General features: G+C 47.9%; 1 protein-coding gene across 1 annotated transcript in view; it reads right to left on the bottom strand.

Moving 5' to 3' along the window:
• Positions 1–12,500, bottom strand: part of LOC113802456 (dual specificity tyrosine-phosphorylation-regulated kinase 2) — a 241,096-nt gene that overhangs the window by 580 nt on the left and 228,016 nt on the right. Inside the window, exons 2-3 of the mRNA XM_070124250.1 lie at positions 6,268–6,447; positions 1–5,628 (exon numbers count right to left, since the gene is read on the bottom strand). The exon at positions 1–5,628 is cut by the window's left edge and continues 580 nt beyond it. Coding sequence (XP_069980351.1) covers positions 5,068–5,628; positions 6,268–6,447 — 741 coding nt within the window. The 3' untranslated portion in view covers positions 1–5,067. The remainder of the gene's footprint in view (positions 5,629–6,267; positions 6,448–12,500) is intronic.

The raw sequence follows: 12,500 nt of genomic DNA, 5'->3' as shown, positions 1-12,500 counted from the left end.
ACTATATTCGACATCTATATTACAATGTCTTACAGCGTGTGTACATTATGTAAATACAAGTCGGCGAGAGGGAAAGCAACACAGACCTCAAAACACAGGTCTGTTTTCTCCCTCTTGCCATAGCCTAAGAGGAAAATTTTGAGTCACCCTGTACGGTTGACGGAAACAGCTTTTGACATTTCTTGTTTTTTTTCAAAACCGAAAAAAATATGATATATAAAGGATACTTCAAAATATTGACAATCATTACAATTACAATAAAATTGCTGTTTCCATCTAGGATATACGGGATGGGGCAAATGAGTGCTTGAAAATAATAATAATAAATAAAATATGCAGAAGATACACGAGAAACAGATATCGTTCGTCTGATGTTGACTCTGACTTCGGCTTCCGGCTTATATCACATGACGATATGCTACAAACTACACAGTAATGCTGGTTTGACGCTATGGATTGGCGAGACGTTGATAAAGCTTGACATGACAAAATAAAAATGATAATAAAAAATGATGAAGAGCTATGAATAACGAAAGAGGATTCATGAGACTGACTCGGATGACGGATGGCGGGAAAAGGAAGCCAGAGTCCACGGAAACGAACGCAAAGAGAGAGAAAAAAATCAGATGAGTCGCTTTTTTCATTTCCTACTTTTAATTTACTTTTAAAAAAGAAAAAAAAAACTTTGCCTGAAACACAACACAGACGGAGAGAGAGAGCGGCTCTGGCAGCACGATGTCTATGTACATTTGTGACCAGTAAATCTTTTTTTTATTTCTTTATGTACACAGCCGAAAGCCCTTAATATATGTGCACGTTACCTCGGTTGGGACCCCTGCTTTTACATCATCTTATTAACATTTATTCGTCCTACTAATTAATTTAGATTCATTACCAAGCACGTCATTTTTTGGTCAGTGTTGTTGCAAAGTCAGACACAGGACGAAGAGGAGAGAGGGAGACAGGCATGTCCTTCGGAAGAGAAATAAGACTTTTTCAAATTTGGCGCGGAAAAAAAGCAAAGACAAGACGAAAGAAAACGGAATTCGACAACGTGAATGAACACGGACTAATAAAAACAAAAAAAGAAAGAAAAATACATCAGAAAAACGAATAATATCACAATAGAGGGAATTGAAATACTCACTAGAGGGGGAAAATCCAACTCTTAATAATATATTATTTTGATTGTCCGTCTGATCATACCTTTGTAGAGCAAGGAAGCATGTCAAACCTGATGAGTTGGATGAGAGGTTCAAGAGCGAATTAAAGAACAGCGGAAAGAATTTGATAAGAGTGGAAAAACGAAGTAACAAGAGCATTGTACTTAGTTTGATATTTGTGAATGAAAAAGAAACAGTACACTGAGCTATAAATATCAAATTGAGATATAACTATATGTCGAGATGTGTGGAAAGCACTAATGAATGTTTTATTTAATGTAAATAAATGTAAAAATTCTTTATCGATTTCTGAACACAAAATAACTTTCTTATATCAGTTATAAGAACTGCGTCAAAATTTTGTCTAGCTTTCGGAGTTTTTCTTTCAACTCCAAAAAAAAAAAAATTCAAATCAAATTCACATTTCTAAAAAAGGTAAAAGATCGAGAATGAAATGAGAACACGGCCCAAAATAAAGATTTGATAAATTGCCAATTCTTGGGTTTACCAGTCATGCCTCAGTGCGTTAAGTGGCCTATTTTACATAACCATTGAAGATGTTTGCTTCTTATGAGCAATATTGTCTTGCGCTTTAAGGGTACCTATTCTTGTTTGCTTTTGTTTTCCTAAGTTTTCTCTTCCTTGTCATTTGTTCATTGATATGTGTTTATCGTAAAATTTCATTTCTTTATCACTTGCTCTGCTATGATTCTCACTCTTCCAGTAACCAAAGTCGTATTGTTTTCGTTTTCATTCTTTTGCTGTCTCGTTTCGTCTCTCCGGTTTCAGCAAGGCGACTGTGCCAATGTCTATGTCATTGTTTTGTCCCTAATTTAGTATTGTTTTTTTCGGTCCAAACTGTTGAGTTTTAATGCATTTCGTTTCCCTTATTTCATTGCTGACCTGCGTCCCACGACAGAGAGTATTCTTTTGTCACTTTTGTCTTTTTTTAAAAGGGGAAAAATCTTGTGTCTGTGACTGGACGGTGTCTAACCATTTCCGGGTTTGTGAGTGTTTTTTTTTTTAAGGGGGGTGACAGGGGTGTCCTGTTCATTGTTCCACGCGGCCTGTTCGTGCTCGTGAATGGTCGGTCTGTCTGTCGTCCCTTCCGAGTGCACAATATGGCTACCCAAGGCCCTTGTCTACAACTAGTACACCACCACAGCTCATACACACCCTCTCTACACGGCTCCCTCGTCCCAGGGCAAGGCAGACACAGCAGGCTCCAATGACTTTAGCGTCAGGACTCGTTCTAAACATGTTTCGAAGTCTGACCAATTGGCTAGAGTTTGTTGCGTCACCTCCAGCTGCCCCGAGGGAGTTCGCCGCAAGGAGCTCGACATGCAAACCTAAAAAAGTTTTATTGTTTTTTTTTTACGTAATGTGCCGTCCTTTCTTCATTTTTCCTACAAAATATTGCACTTCTTACAAAAAGAGAAAACAAATTAACTACAGCATCTTCACACAAAATGAACTCTATGTCTTTATGTGAGAGAGAGAGAGAAAAAAAAAATTGGACAAAAAAAAAGGTTCCGACTTCCAAAGCCAATTTACATTAAGATTCAAGATACCAAAGTCGACATATACAAGCCAATGTTTTAGCCTCAACACTCGCCCGCACTCTGGCCGGGCTGGCTTCTCTGCAGGTCCTTGTGGCAGTCTGCATATGCTCGAAGTCACACCTTGCACTCAACACTAATACTTCTGACATAATGACTGATTAACCCGTAAGATGCAATGAAACTTTGGCAGGCGCTAAGACAGCCACGATTGTCAGAGAAAAGGAAGAAAAATAATAAATACTATTTAGAGAATAATAATAAAAAAATGAAAGATCTTCATTGCGATCATCTTGCAGCGTGTAACCTAGTTACAGTTACAAGGTAAGATCTAACAAACCACTGAGTTCAAAACAAATCAGTAGGCATACCATATGAGCAAATAAGGCAGTGCAACACCTCAACATACATATCACCCTATTTATTTAAATGCCAAATGAAAGAAACTCCATCATCCTTGTCAGCGGGATTTCGCCCTACAAGGGGAAACCCCGACAAGGGAAAACTGAAGGTCTTAACGTACATATTCTAAGGGGTAACTCAAAAAAAAAGAGAGAGAGAGAGTAGTTCCAATCGTGTCTTCTATCCCAGCCTAGAAAGAAGCCTGTGACTTGGCCGGGCCGCACATCCAAGCTCTGCCGAAGCCAGGTATTTTGGCAGCGTCTGTTCCCTCGCCTGGGCAGCGTGGCCGGCAGCAGCGCCACCGACGTCGCTCGCTCGGACCCCACGGCCGCTGCGTCGTCTCCCACGCTCTCTGAGATTCTCCTGAAGGGGGGAGGGGGCTCTCGGCTCGGCACGGGACCCCTGGCCTCGCGCTCCGTCTCTTCCTCTTCTTCGCCTTCCATCTCCCCGTCCTCCTCTTGTTCCCCTGCTTTCTTCCTTATCCTCGTCCTCCTTTTCCTCTTCCACCGCCTTTTCCTCTTCGTCTACCTCGCCCTCCTAGCGAGACACCGACAGGAGATCTGGGCGTGGTGACCTCTGACGGTGGGCGTGGTGAACTCTGACGGTGGGCGTGGCGATGGGCGTGGCGATTCGGGCTGGGCAGTCGGCCAATGACTGGTGGTCTCCCACGAGTCTCCGGCGAGGCGAGGCGGAGAAAGGGGGGGAGGAAACAGGGAAGGGGGGCGGGGGGGCTCTCCACTCCCGGGGCACGAAGACCAGGCATCCCGAGCGGGCATCGCAGCTTCCCCTCCGCGTGGGCGGGCGCGGGGCACGAGAGCGAGGCGCACTTCACCCGCGAGGGGGAGGGGCGAGGAAGGGCGTGAGGGAGAACGAAAGGGCTCGATCCCCAGTCCACTCGTGCCCTCCCACCGCGCCCTCGGGTCTCGCCCCTTGGGTCTTGGCCCCCGTGTCGTGTCCTCAGGCCGCGCCCTCCGAGGACGACGACTCCGGGTTCGAGTGCGCGAGCGAGGCCTGGTTCCGAAGCGAGGGGCTCTGCGCCGGCCGCTACCGTCGACGGTTCCTGCTTGCTCACTGCTTTCTGCTCCTGCTTCCCGCTTCTCCTCCTGCTCCTGCTCCCGCTTCTGCTTCCCCGGACCTACACAGAGCTTTTAGTTTAGAGATCGAGAAGAGAGAAATGGCAGCAGCCCTTCTTTCGAGAGGCTCCTTCCGGATTAGGACTCTAGTCTCACGTAACCTGTACCTCTTCTTTCTTTTCTCTTTTTTTTCTTTCTTTCTTTCTTCTCCCGAAACGACGAAATTCACACTCTCAGCTTCGTTGAACGGATGAACGCTTTTCTTCCCTTGTGCTAAGTAAAAAACTGAGTGAGTCCTCCTCCCCGGCGGCGACCCGGGTTTTGATTGCATTTGCAAACCAAGAGGCTGACTGCGGGCTGGCCGGGGGGAGGGGGCGGGGGGGGAGAGAGGGCGGGCGGACTCCCGCGCCGGACACCCGCCCGCCCGCCCGCCGCCCGCGCGCCGCCCTTTGTGAACAAGGCGAGATCATAGAGAAGTTGTAATATCAACCGAGTGGCCTGCGGGCGCCCGTCCGGCCCAGCCGCGGGCGAGGGGGGCGCAGCCGACGCCCGGCCGCCCCCGCACTCGCCGGGGGGAGAGGGCGGCGGAGGGCGGGCGCCGCGGCACAGCACTAAGCCTAGGGTGTTGCCGCCCGCGGGCCGTGCTCGACTAGTGGGTGTGGGCGGCGCGGGCGGCGGAGGGCGGCGTGGGCGAGCGTCCCGCCTCACACGCCGCCCGCCGCCCGCCGCTGCTCACTGTGCTCGCGCCCAAGACTGCGACAATTGCACTTTGGTCTGGTGATATGTGAGCGGCCCGGCCCCCTGCGGGCGTGGCGGGGGGGAGGCCGCACCACTGGGCGTAGAGGGGCGTCCCGCGCGGGCGGCGGCGGCTCAGGTGACCGGGTTGGTGATCTGCGGCAGCTTGGTGTGGTGGCGCGGGTGCAGCGTGGTGGCGCCGCCGTCGTCCGTGATGGTGGCGCGCAGCTTGGTGGCCGACGTGGCGATGGTGTTGAGCTTGGCGGCCGACGAGGGCGTGCGCGACGACGACGACGACGAGGGCGTGCGCAGCGTGGAGGCGGGCGAGTCGCTCTTCTCGGAGGGCGGCTTGGGCAGGCGGCGCCGCAGCCAGCCGTGCCGCAGCGCCTGGTTGGGCGTCATGCGCGTGGCGGGGTCCCAGTCCAGGCAGCGCTGGATGAAGTCCAGGAAGAGCGGGTCGTTGCAGCCCTTCAGCGCCGTCTGCAGCGCCTTGGAGCCGGGCGGGCCGCGCGGCTTGCCCCGCCGCGAGTGCCCGCCGTGCAGGATGGTCGAGCCGTCGGGCAGCGTGCGCGTCACGCAGTAGCGCGGGTACCCCTTGCTCGTGATGAAGTTCTTGGCCCGCTTGCTCTGCTCCAGCAGCTTGGCGGGCGGCATGCCCAGCAGCTCGATGATGCACGCCAGCTGGTCCGCCTCGTCCTGCGGGAAGGGCACGCGTTAGGGCAGGTCATGAGGGGGGGGGGGGGCAGTTAGGGAAACGGAAGGAAAGGATTCATTCGGGGTCTGACGGCCCAAGGAAGCAGGCTGTGCAATTGTTATTGGGCATAATGGTGCTATCACATCTTTAAGGTTTGTATAGAACATTATAATCTATATATGATACAGTTTTGAAATCAGGACTTCAGGTCATTAAATATCAAAGGCTTATATATCATTAAAATGCACAGAGACAGACACAAAAGGTTAACAAGAAATTTAACAATTATCACTATCTTAACAAGAAGGTTAAGATAGTGACATATATGTGATAATGATGATGATATGATAACATGGATGACAATTATGATGAATATGAAAAAGAAAAAAAGTAAAAGGAAACGAGAAAAAAAGAGTCAGAAAGAGAGAGAGAGAGAGAGAGATAAACCCAGACAGAGCGAGAAAACCCCTAAGATTAAAAAATAATAATAAAAAAAATAAAAATCCTTTTCCCAAACCCATGACACCACCCCTTCTCCTCCCTCCCTCCCAACCCTCCCAGAACCCCTCCACTCCCCCCTCCTCCCAACCAACCCCCTCAGAACCCCTCCACCCCCACCTCCAACCCCCTCCATCACTAACCTCTCCCGGCAGCAGCGGATACCCCGTGAGCAGCTCGGCCAGGATGCAGCCCAAGGACCACATGTCGATGGCCATCCCGTACTTGGCCCCGAGGATGACCTCAGGGGCGCGGTAGAACCTGCTCTGGATGTACGTGTAGACTCGCTGGTTCTCGTAGCACGAGGAGCCGAAGTCGATCACCTGAGGAAGGGGAAAGGCGAGTTAGTTTTTGTTTTTATTCATATATATATATATATATATATATATATATATATATATATATATATATATATATATATATATATATATATATAATTTTTTTTTTTTTTTGTCAGAGTTGATCGCCTGGAGAAAGGAAAAGGAGAGTTAGTTTTTGTTTTTATTCTTATCTTTTATTTACTTATTTGTGTGTGTCTGTGTGTGTGTGTGTGTGTGTGTGTGTGTGTGTGTGTGTGTGTGTGTGTGTGTATGTGTGTGTGTGTGTGTGTGTGTCTTTTTGTCAAAGTCAATCACCTGGAGAAAGGAAAAGGAGAGTTAGTTTTTGTTTTTATTCTTATCTTTTATTTATTTATTAGTTTAAGTTTCCTTTTTGTCAAAGTCGATCACATGAAGCAAAGAAAAGGAGTTATTTTTTATGTTTTTGAAGAAAGAGTGGAGGAGAGAAGATGGAGAGGAGAGAAAGACAGCCTTCAACAGAGCTTACCCTACAACCACCACCCCCCTCCCCACCCCCCTCACTTTCCCCTCCCTTCCCTCGATGCCACCCCCTCCCCCTCCCCTCCTCTTTCCCCTCCCCTCCCTCGATGCCATCTCCCCCCTCTTCCCCCTCCCCTCCCTCAACTTCATCCCCTTCCCCCCCTCCCTTCCAACTCCCCCCCTTCTTTCCCCTCCCCTCCCTTAACACCATCCCCCCTCCCCCTTCCCCCCCCCCCGTCTTTCCCTCCCTTCCCTCGACGCCACCCTCCCCCTCTCCCTACCCTCCCCTCCCTCCCCCCTCCCCCTCTCCCTCCACCCTCCCCCTCTTTCCCCAAAACGAGGGATCGTGCCAGCAGGTAACCTCCAGCCCCCACTCCCTCCCTCCTCCTCCCCCCCCCCTCCACTTCGACAATCCGCCAGCGCTCGTCGAGGAATTTCAGTGTCTATGTCTATGTGTCTATATTTAGACAGACACGGCCGCTCGAACTGTCTTGTCTGTCTGTCTGCGTGCCTGGCTGTGTATGTGTCTGTGTGTGTGTGCCTGTGTGTGTATGTGTGTGTGTGTGTGTGTGTGTGCGTGTGCGTCTGTGTGTGTATGCCAGTGTGTGTATGCCTGTCTGAATGCCTGTGTGTGTATGTATGTGTGTGTGTGTGTGTGTGTGTGTGTGTGTGTGTGTGTGTGTGTGTGTGTGTGTGTGTGTGTGTGTGTGTGTGTGTGTGTGTGTGTATGCCTGTGTGTGTATGTGTGTGTGAGTGCGTGCGTGCGTGCGTGTGCGTGTGTGTGTGTATGTGTGTGTGCGCGCGCGTGTGTGCGTGTGTGGGGGGGATGCCTGTGTGTGTGCCTGTCCCTCTGTTTGTCTGTCTCTCTGTCTATCTATCTGTCTGTCCGTCTATCTGTGTCTCTCACCGCGTGGTTTGGGTATGTAGGTCAATCTCAGTTGAAATAACAAAAATAAACACAAGGTTCGAGAAAGCACATGCGAACCCAAGCAAGCACGTGAGCTAATATACACACACGTTGGTAAGTATACATCTGGACACGCACAAACACGAACAAAAATAAGCACTTTCTCTCTTCGTCTCCACATCCACATCCACATGTATATCCATATCCACAACCACATGAATATCCATATCCACATCCACACGCATATCCTCATCCACATGAACATCCATATCCACATCTACACGCACACATATCCACATCCACACCTACATCCATATCCACATCCGCACCTACATCCACATCCACATGCACACATATCCACACCCACACCTACATCCATATCCACATCCACACCTACATCTACATCCACATGCACACATCCACACCCACACCTACATCCATATCCACATCCACATCCACATCCACACCTACATCCACATCCACATGCACACATATCCACATCCACACCTACATCCATATCCACATCCACACCTACATCCACATCCACATCCATACGCACACATATCCACACCCACACCTACATCCATATCCACATCCGTACACACTTATCCACTCCCACTTTCCACATAAATCCACGTACATTACTATCCTCATACCCACACTGCCACACGAACACACACACATACACTCCCTCCTCTCCCACCCTGTGCTCCCCATGCACCTAACCCCTTCCTCTACCCCCTCCACCTCCCCCTCCACCTAAAACCCTTCCCTTCCTACTTCCTCTTCCCCTTCCTCTTCCTCTTCCTCTTCCTCTTCCCCTTCCTCTTCTTCCCCTTCTCTTCCCTTTCCACTTCCCCTTCCACTTCCTCTTCCCTTTCCCCTCCTCCCCTACATCCACCCTCAAACACTCCCTCCACCTTCCCCTCCACCTCTCACCCTACCCACCACTCGCCCGTCCCCCACGCTCACCTCCCCCCTCCTACCTCCCTCCTCCCCCCACCTACCTCCCACCCCCACCCCCTTTTCAAGCAGCAGCGCAAGCACAGAATCTCCGGAGAGGAAGACAAAGGAGGAACTTGATTTGAACATCATTACCTGGCTCCTATGGGACTCTCTCTCTCTCGCTCTCTCTCTCTCACTCTTTCTCTTTCGCTCTCACTCTTCCTCTTTCGCTCGGTCTCGCTTTCGCTTTCTCTTTCTCTCTCGCTCCTTCTCTTTCATTCTTTCTCTTTCTCTTTTTCTCTTTTTCTCGCTCTCTGGCTCTAACTCGCTCCATCTCTCGCTATCTCGCTCTCCCTCCTTCCCACCTTGCCCTTCCCTCCCCCCTCCCTCTCTCTCTCTCCCCCCCAGTCCGTCTCCTCCCACCTCTCCCTCCCTCCCACCTTCCCCCTCCCCTCCAGTCCCTCTCCCTCCCCTCCAGTCCCTCTCCTCCCCTCTCCCTCCCCCTCCCCCTCCCACCTTCCCCTCCCCTCCCCTCCCCTCTCCTCCCTCCCACCTTCCCCCCCTCTCCCCCCCCCAGTCCCCCTCTCCTACCTCCCCCCACCCTCCCTCTCCCTCTCCCTCCCTCTCTCCTCGTGTTGTGTGCTCTCGACCTGTTTAATGTGAAGTCCTGCGCCCGTTGCTTGCATGCACTCGCGAGGGCAAACAGAGGATAAGGAGTGGGGGCATTTTATTTCTCTAAACTTTTTTGAAGGGGGAAAAATTGTGTTCTTTTTTCTACTTTCTATTTTTTTTTTTTATCTCTCTCTCTTTCCTTTTGGTGTTTTCTATTGTTTTTTTTTCTTTATTCTTTTTGTTTTTCTTGTTTTTTTCTATACGTTTTTTTTTTTCTTGTCTGTTTGTTTGGCGTTGATTATCTTCCACTCCCCATTATTCCCCACTCATTCTACCTACCTACCTTTTTTCCCTCTCCATGTCATTTCCCTCCCTTTATCCCTCTCTCTCTCCTCATCATCATCCTCCCTCCTCCCTCACCCTCTTCCCCCTCTCACCTCTCCCTCCCTCCTCCCTCACCCTCTTCCCCCTCTCACCTCTCCCTCCCTCCTCCATCTCCCTCTCCCTCTTCTTCAACCATCCCCCGTCCCTCCCTCCTTCCCTCCCTTCCTCCTTCCCTCTCCTCCCCATTCAACTCCTCAAAGAAAACGAGAAGGAACCGGACATTTTTTTCCATTCTGAGACAGACACCTGCCACTCAGAAGGAACAGGAGAAAGAAAGAAGATTGAGTTGACGGCGAAGAGAGTACAGTACACGGCCGTCCAGTAGATTCTGTACACTATGGAGCACTTCGGTAGATGAGGATACGGTAAATTTTGTGTTTGTGTTCACTGTGAGTCTTTCTCTCTCTCTCTCTCTCTCTCTCTCTCTCTCTCTCTCTCTCTCTCTCTCTCTCTCTCTCTCTCTCTCTCTCTCTCTCGCTCTCTCTCTCTCTCTCTCTCTCTCACACACACACACACACACACACACACACACACACACACACACACACACACACACACATATATATATATATAGTCTTTCTTATTGTTCTTTTAATATTAATACCGTGTTTTTTCAATCATTATGCACCGTTTCCTTCAACAGCATTAAATGTATTACATTTAGCTTTTTTAAATATAGTTTCATCAATTCTATCATTGCTGTATTTATCAGTTCTTTACACATCCCTATACAAGCCCGCCACCTTACCAAATATCATTAATTTGCTTGATGTTGCTGCCAGGTGCGTGCAAGCAAAAGCAGGCAGGGCAGGTATTAATGAAGTAAGCGCTTTCATTAATACAGAGCGGAACGAAATAATAATAATTAAAAATAACTGCATATGAAGTGTTTTGTGTGTGTAAACATTGATGAATAAAAAGTCAGATTGCTTGGCGACACATTGCTCTAAAAAGATAGAAAGAAAAATGTGTAAATTTGTTTAACAACGAGCGAGGATATTTTTTTAAATATAAATAAATAAATAAAACGCATCACGGACGAGCATGGAAATTAGCAAAAAATAAATAACAAAATAATAATCATCATAATAATAATAATAAAATTAACAAAAACAACAACAACAACAACAATAATAATAATAATAATAATAATAATAATAATAATAATAATAATAACAATAACAACATCAACAACAATTACAACAACAACAACAACAACAACAATAATAACAATAACAAAAACTTAAAACAGACAAACAACGAAAATAAAAGCAACAGCAGATCCCAAGCAGACCTTAGAGCTCAACCGAAGGAAGGCGTAAAATAAAATCCGTTTTGGCCGCAGAGTAAAAATAACAGTTATATATCACGGGTGCTTGAGGTGAGGTGGGGGGCAGGGGGGGGGGGGAGGGGGGGAGGGGGCAAGGTGAGGGAGAGGGGGAAAGGGGGTGTTACCGGACATACTCTTGCTTTTGGTTCCTTGTACTTCTTTTTACTTTTTTATTTTTATTTTTTTTTGTTTCTTTTTTTTCTTTTTCTTTTTTTTGCCATTATTCTATTTGCTTCTTTTTTTTTCTTCTAATTCTATTTCTTCTTCTTTTCATCTTTCTCCTCCACCACTACCTCTTCTCCCTCCTCCTCCTTCTTTTTCCCCACCATATCCACATCCTCCTCCTCCCTTCCTCCCTCCCTCCCTCCACCTCCTCCCAGCATCGTCCCATCTCGCTACCTAATAATCTATTGACTCAGGTGCCCCCCCCCCCCCCCCCCCCACCCCCTTCTCTGCCCGCTTGCCCTCTCGTTTCCCATCCCTTCGATGCCCACCCGGTCCCTTGCAACAGAAAACGGATCCCAGCACAGACTATTCTATTCATGCTACGGTGATAATATCCTCTTTTTAAGATGAAGTTCGAGGGATTTTTGACGATTTTGATGATAAATACATAAATAAAATGAAAATACAATTAATAAACAAACAAATAAACAAATAATAATAATAATAATAATAATAATAATAATAATAATAATAATAATAATAATAATAATAATGATGATGATAATAAGTTGCGCTGTCCAAGAACTAAAAATAAATAAATATATAAACCACCCCTTCCTACCCCCTTTCCCCCTAAAACAGCTGACTCTCACGAAAAAAAAAATAATAATAAAAATAAAGTTATTAAAAACACAGCTTTTGTCTCTTGCAATGGTCCAATTATTAATGATGATACTAATAGTTATATCAATAATAATTCTAATAATAACAATAACGATAATAACAAAGATAATGATGATGAAAAGAAGTTTAAGACGATTTCCCGGGAACTTCAGGAGAGAACTTTTTAAATCTTCGAACTTCAGTGAAAAAACAACAACTTCATAACCCCCCACCCCCCCACCCCTCAAAAAAAAAAAATCGAAAACGTTACTTCAGAACTTCAAGGAGGGGGGATGGGGGATTGGGGGGGTTCAGGAGGGGGGACTGGGGGTGGAGGGAGGAGAATCGGTCCAGAAAACTCCACTACGGGACTTAGATGAAGGAGATTACGAGGAGGGGGGATGGGGGGGAGTTAAAGAGAATGGTGGTGGGGTGGGGGGGGGGAGAAGGAGGGGTTAAGGATGAGGGGAGGGAGGGGGAGGGGGAGAGGGAGAGGTTTAAGGAAGGGGAGAGACGAGAAGGTGGGAGAATGAAGGGGGCGGGGGAGGAGGG

This window comes from Penaeus vannamei, chromosome 8, assembly GCF_042767895.1.
Source record: "Penaeus vannamei isolate JL-2024 chromosome 8, ASM4276789v1, whole genome shotgun sequence".
Taxonomy (NCBI): Eukaryota; Metazoa; Arthropoda; class Malacostraca; order Decapoda; family Penaeidae; genus Penaeus; species Penaeus vannamei.
The sequence above is the reverse complement of the archived record's forward strand: the minus strand, read 5'-3'. Positions and strand labels throughout refer to the sequence as shown.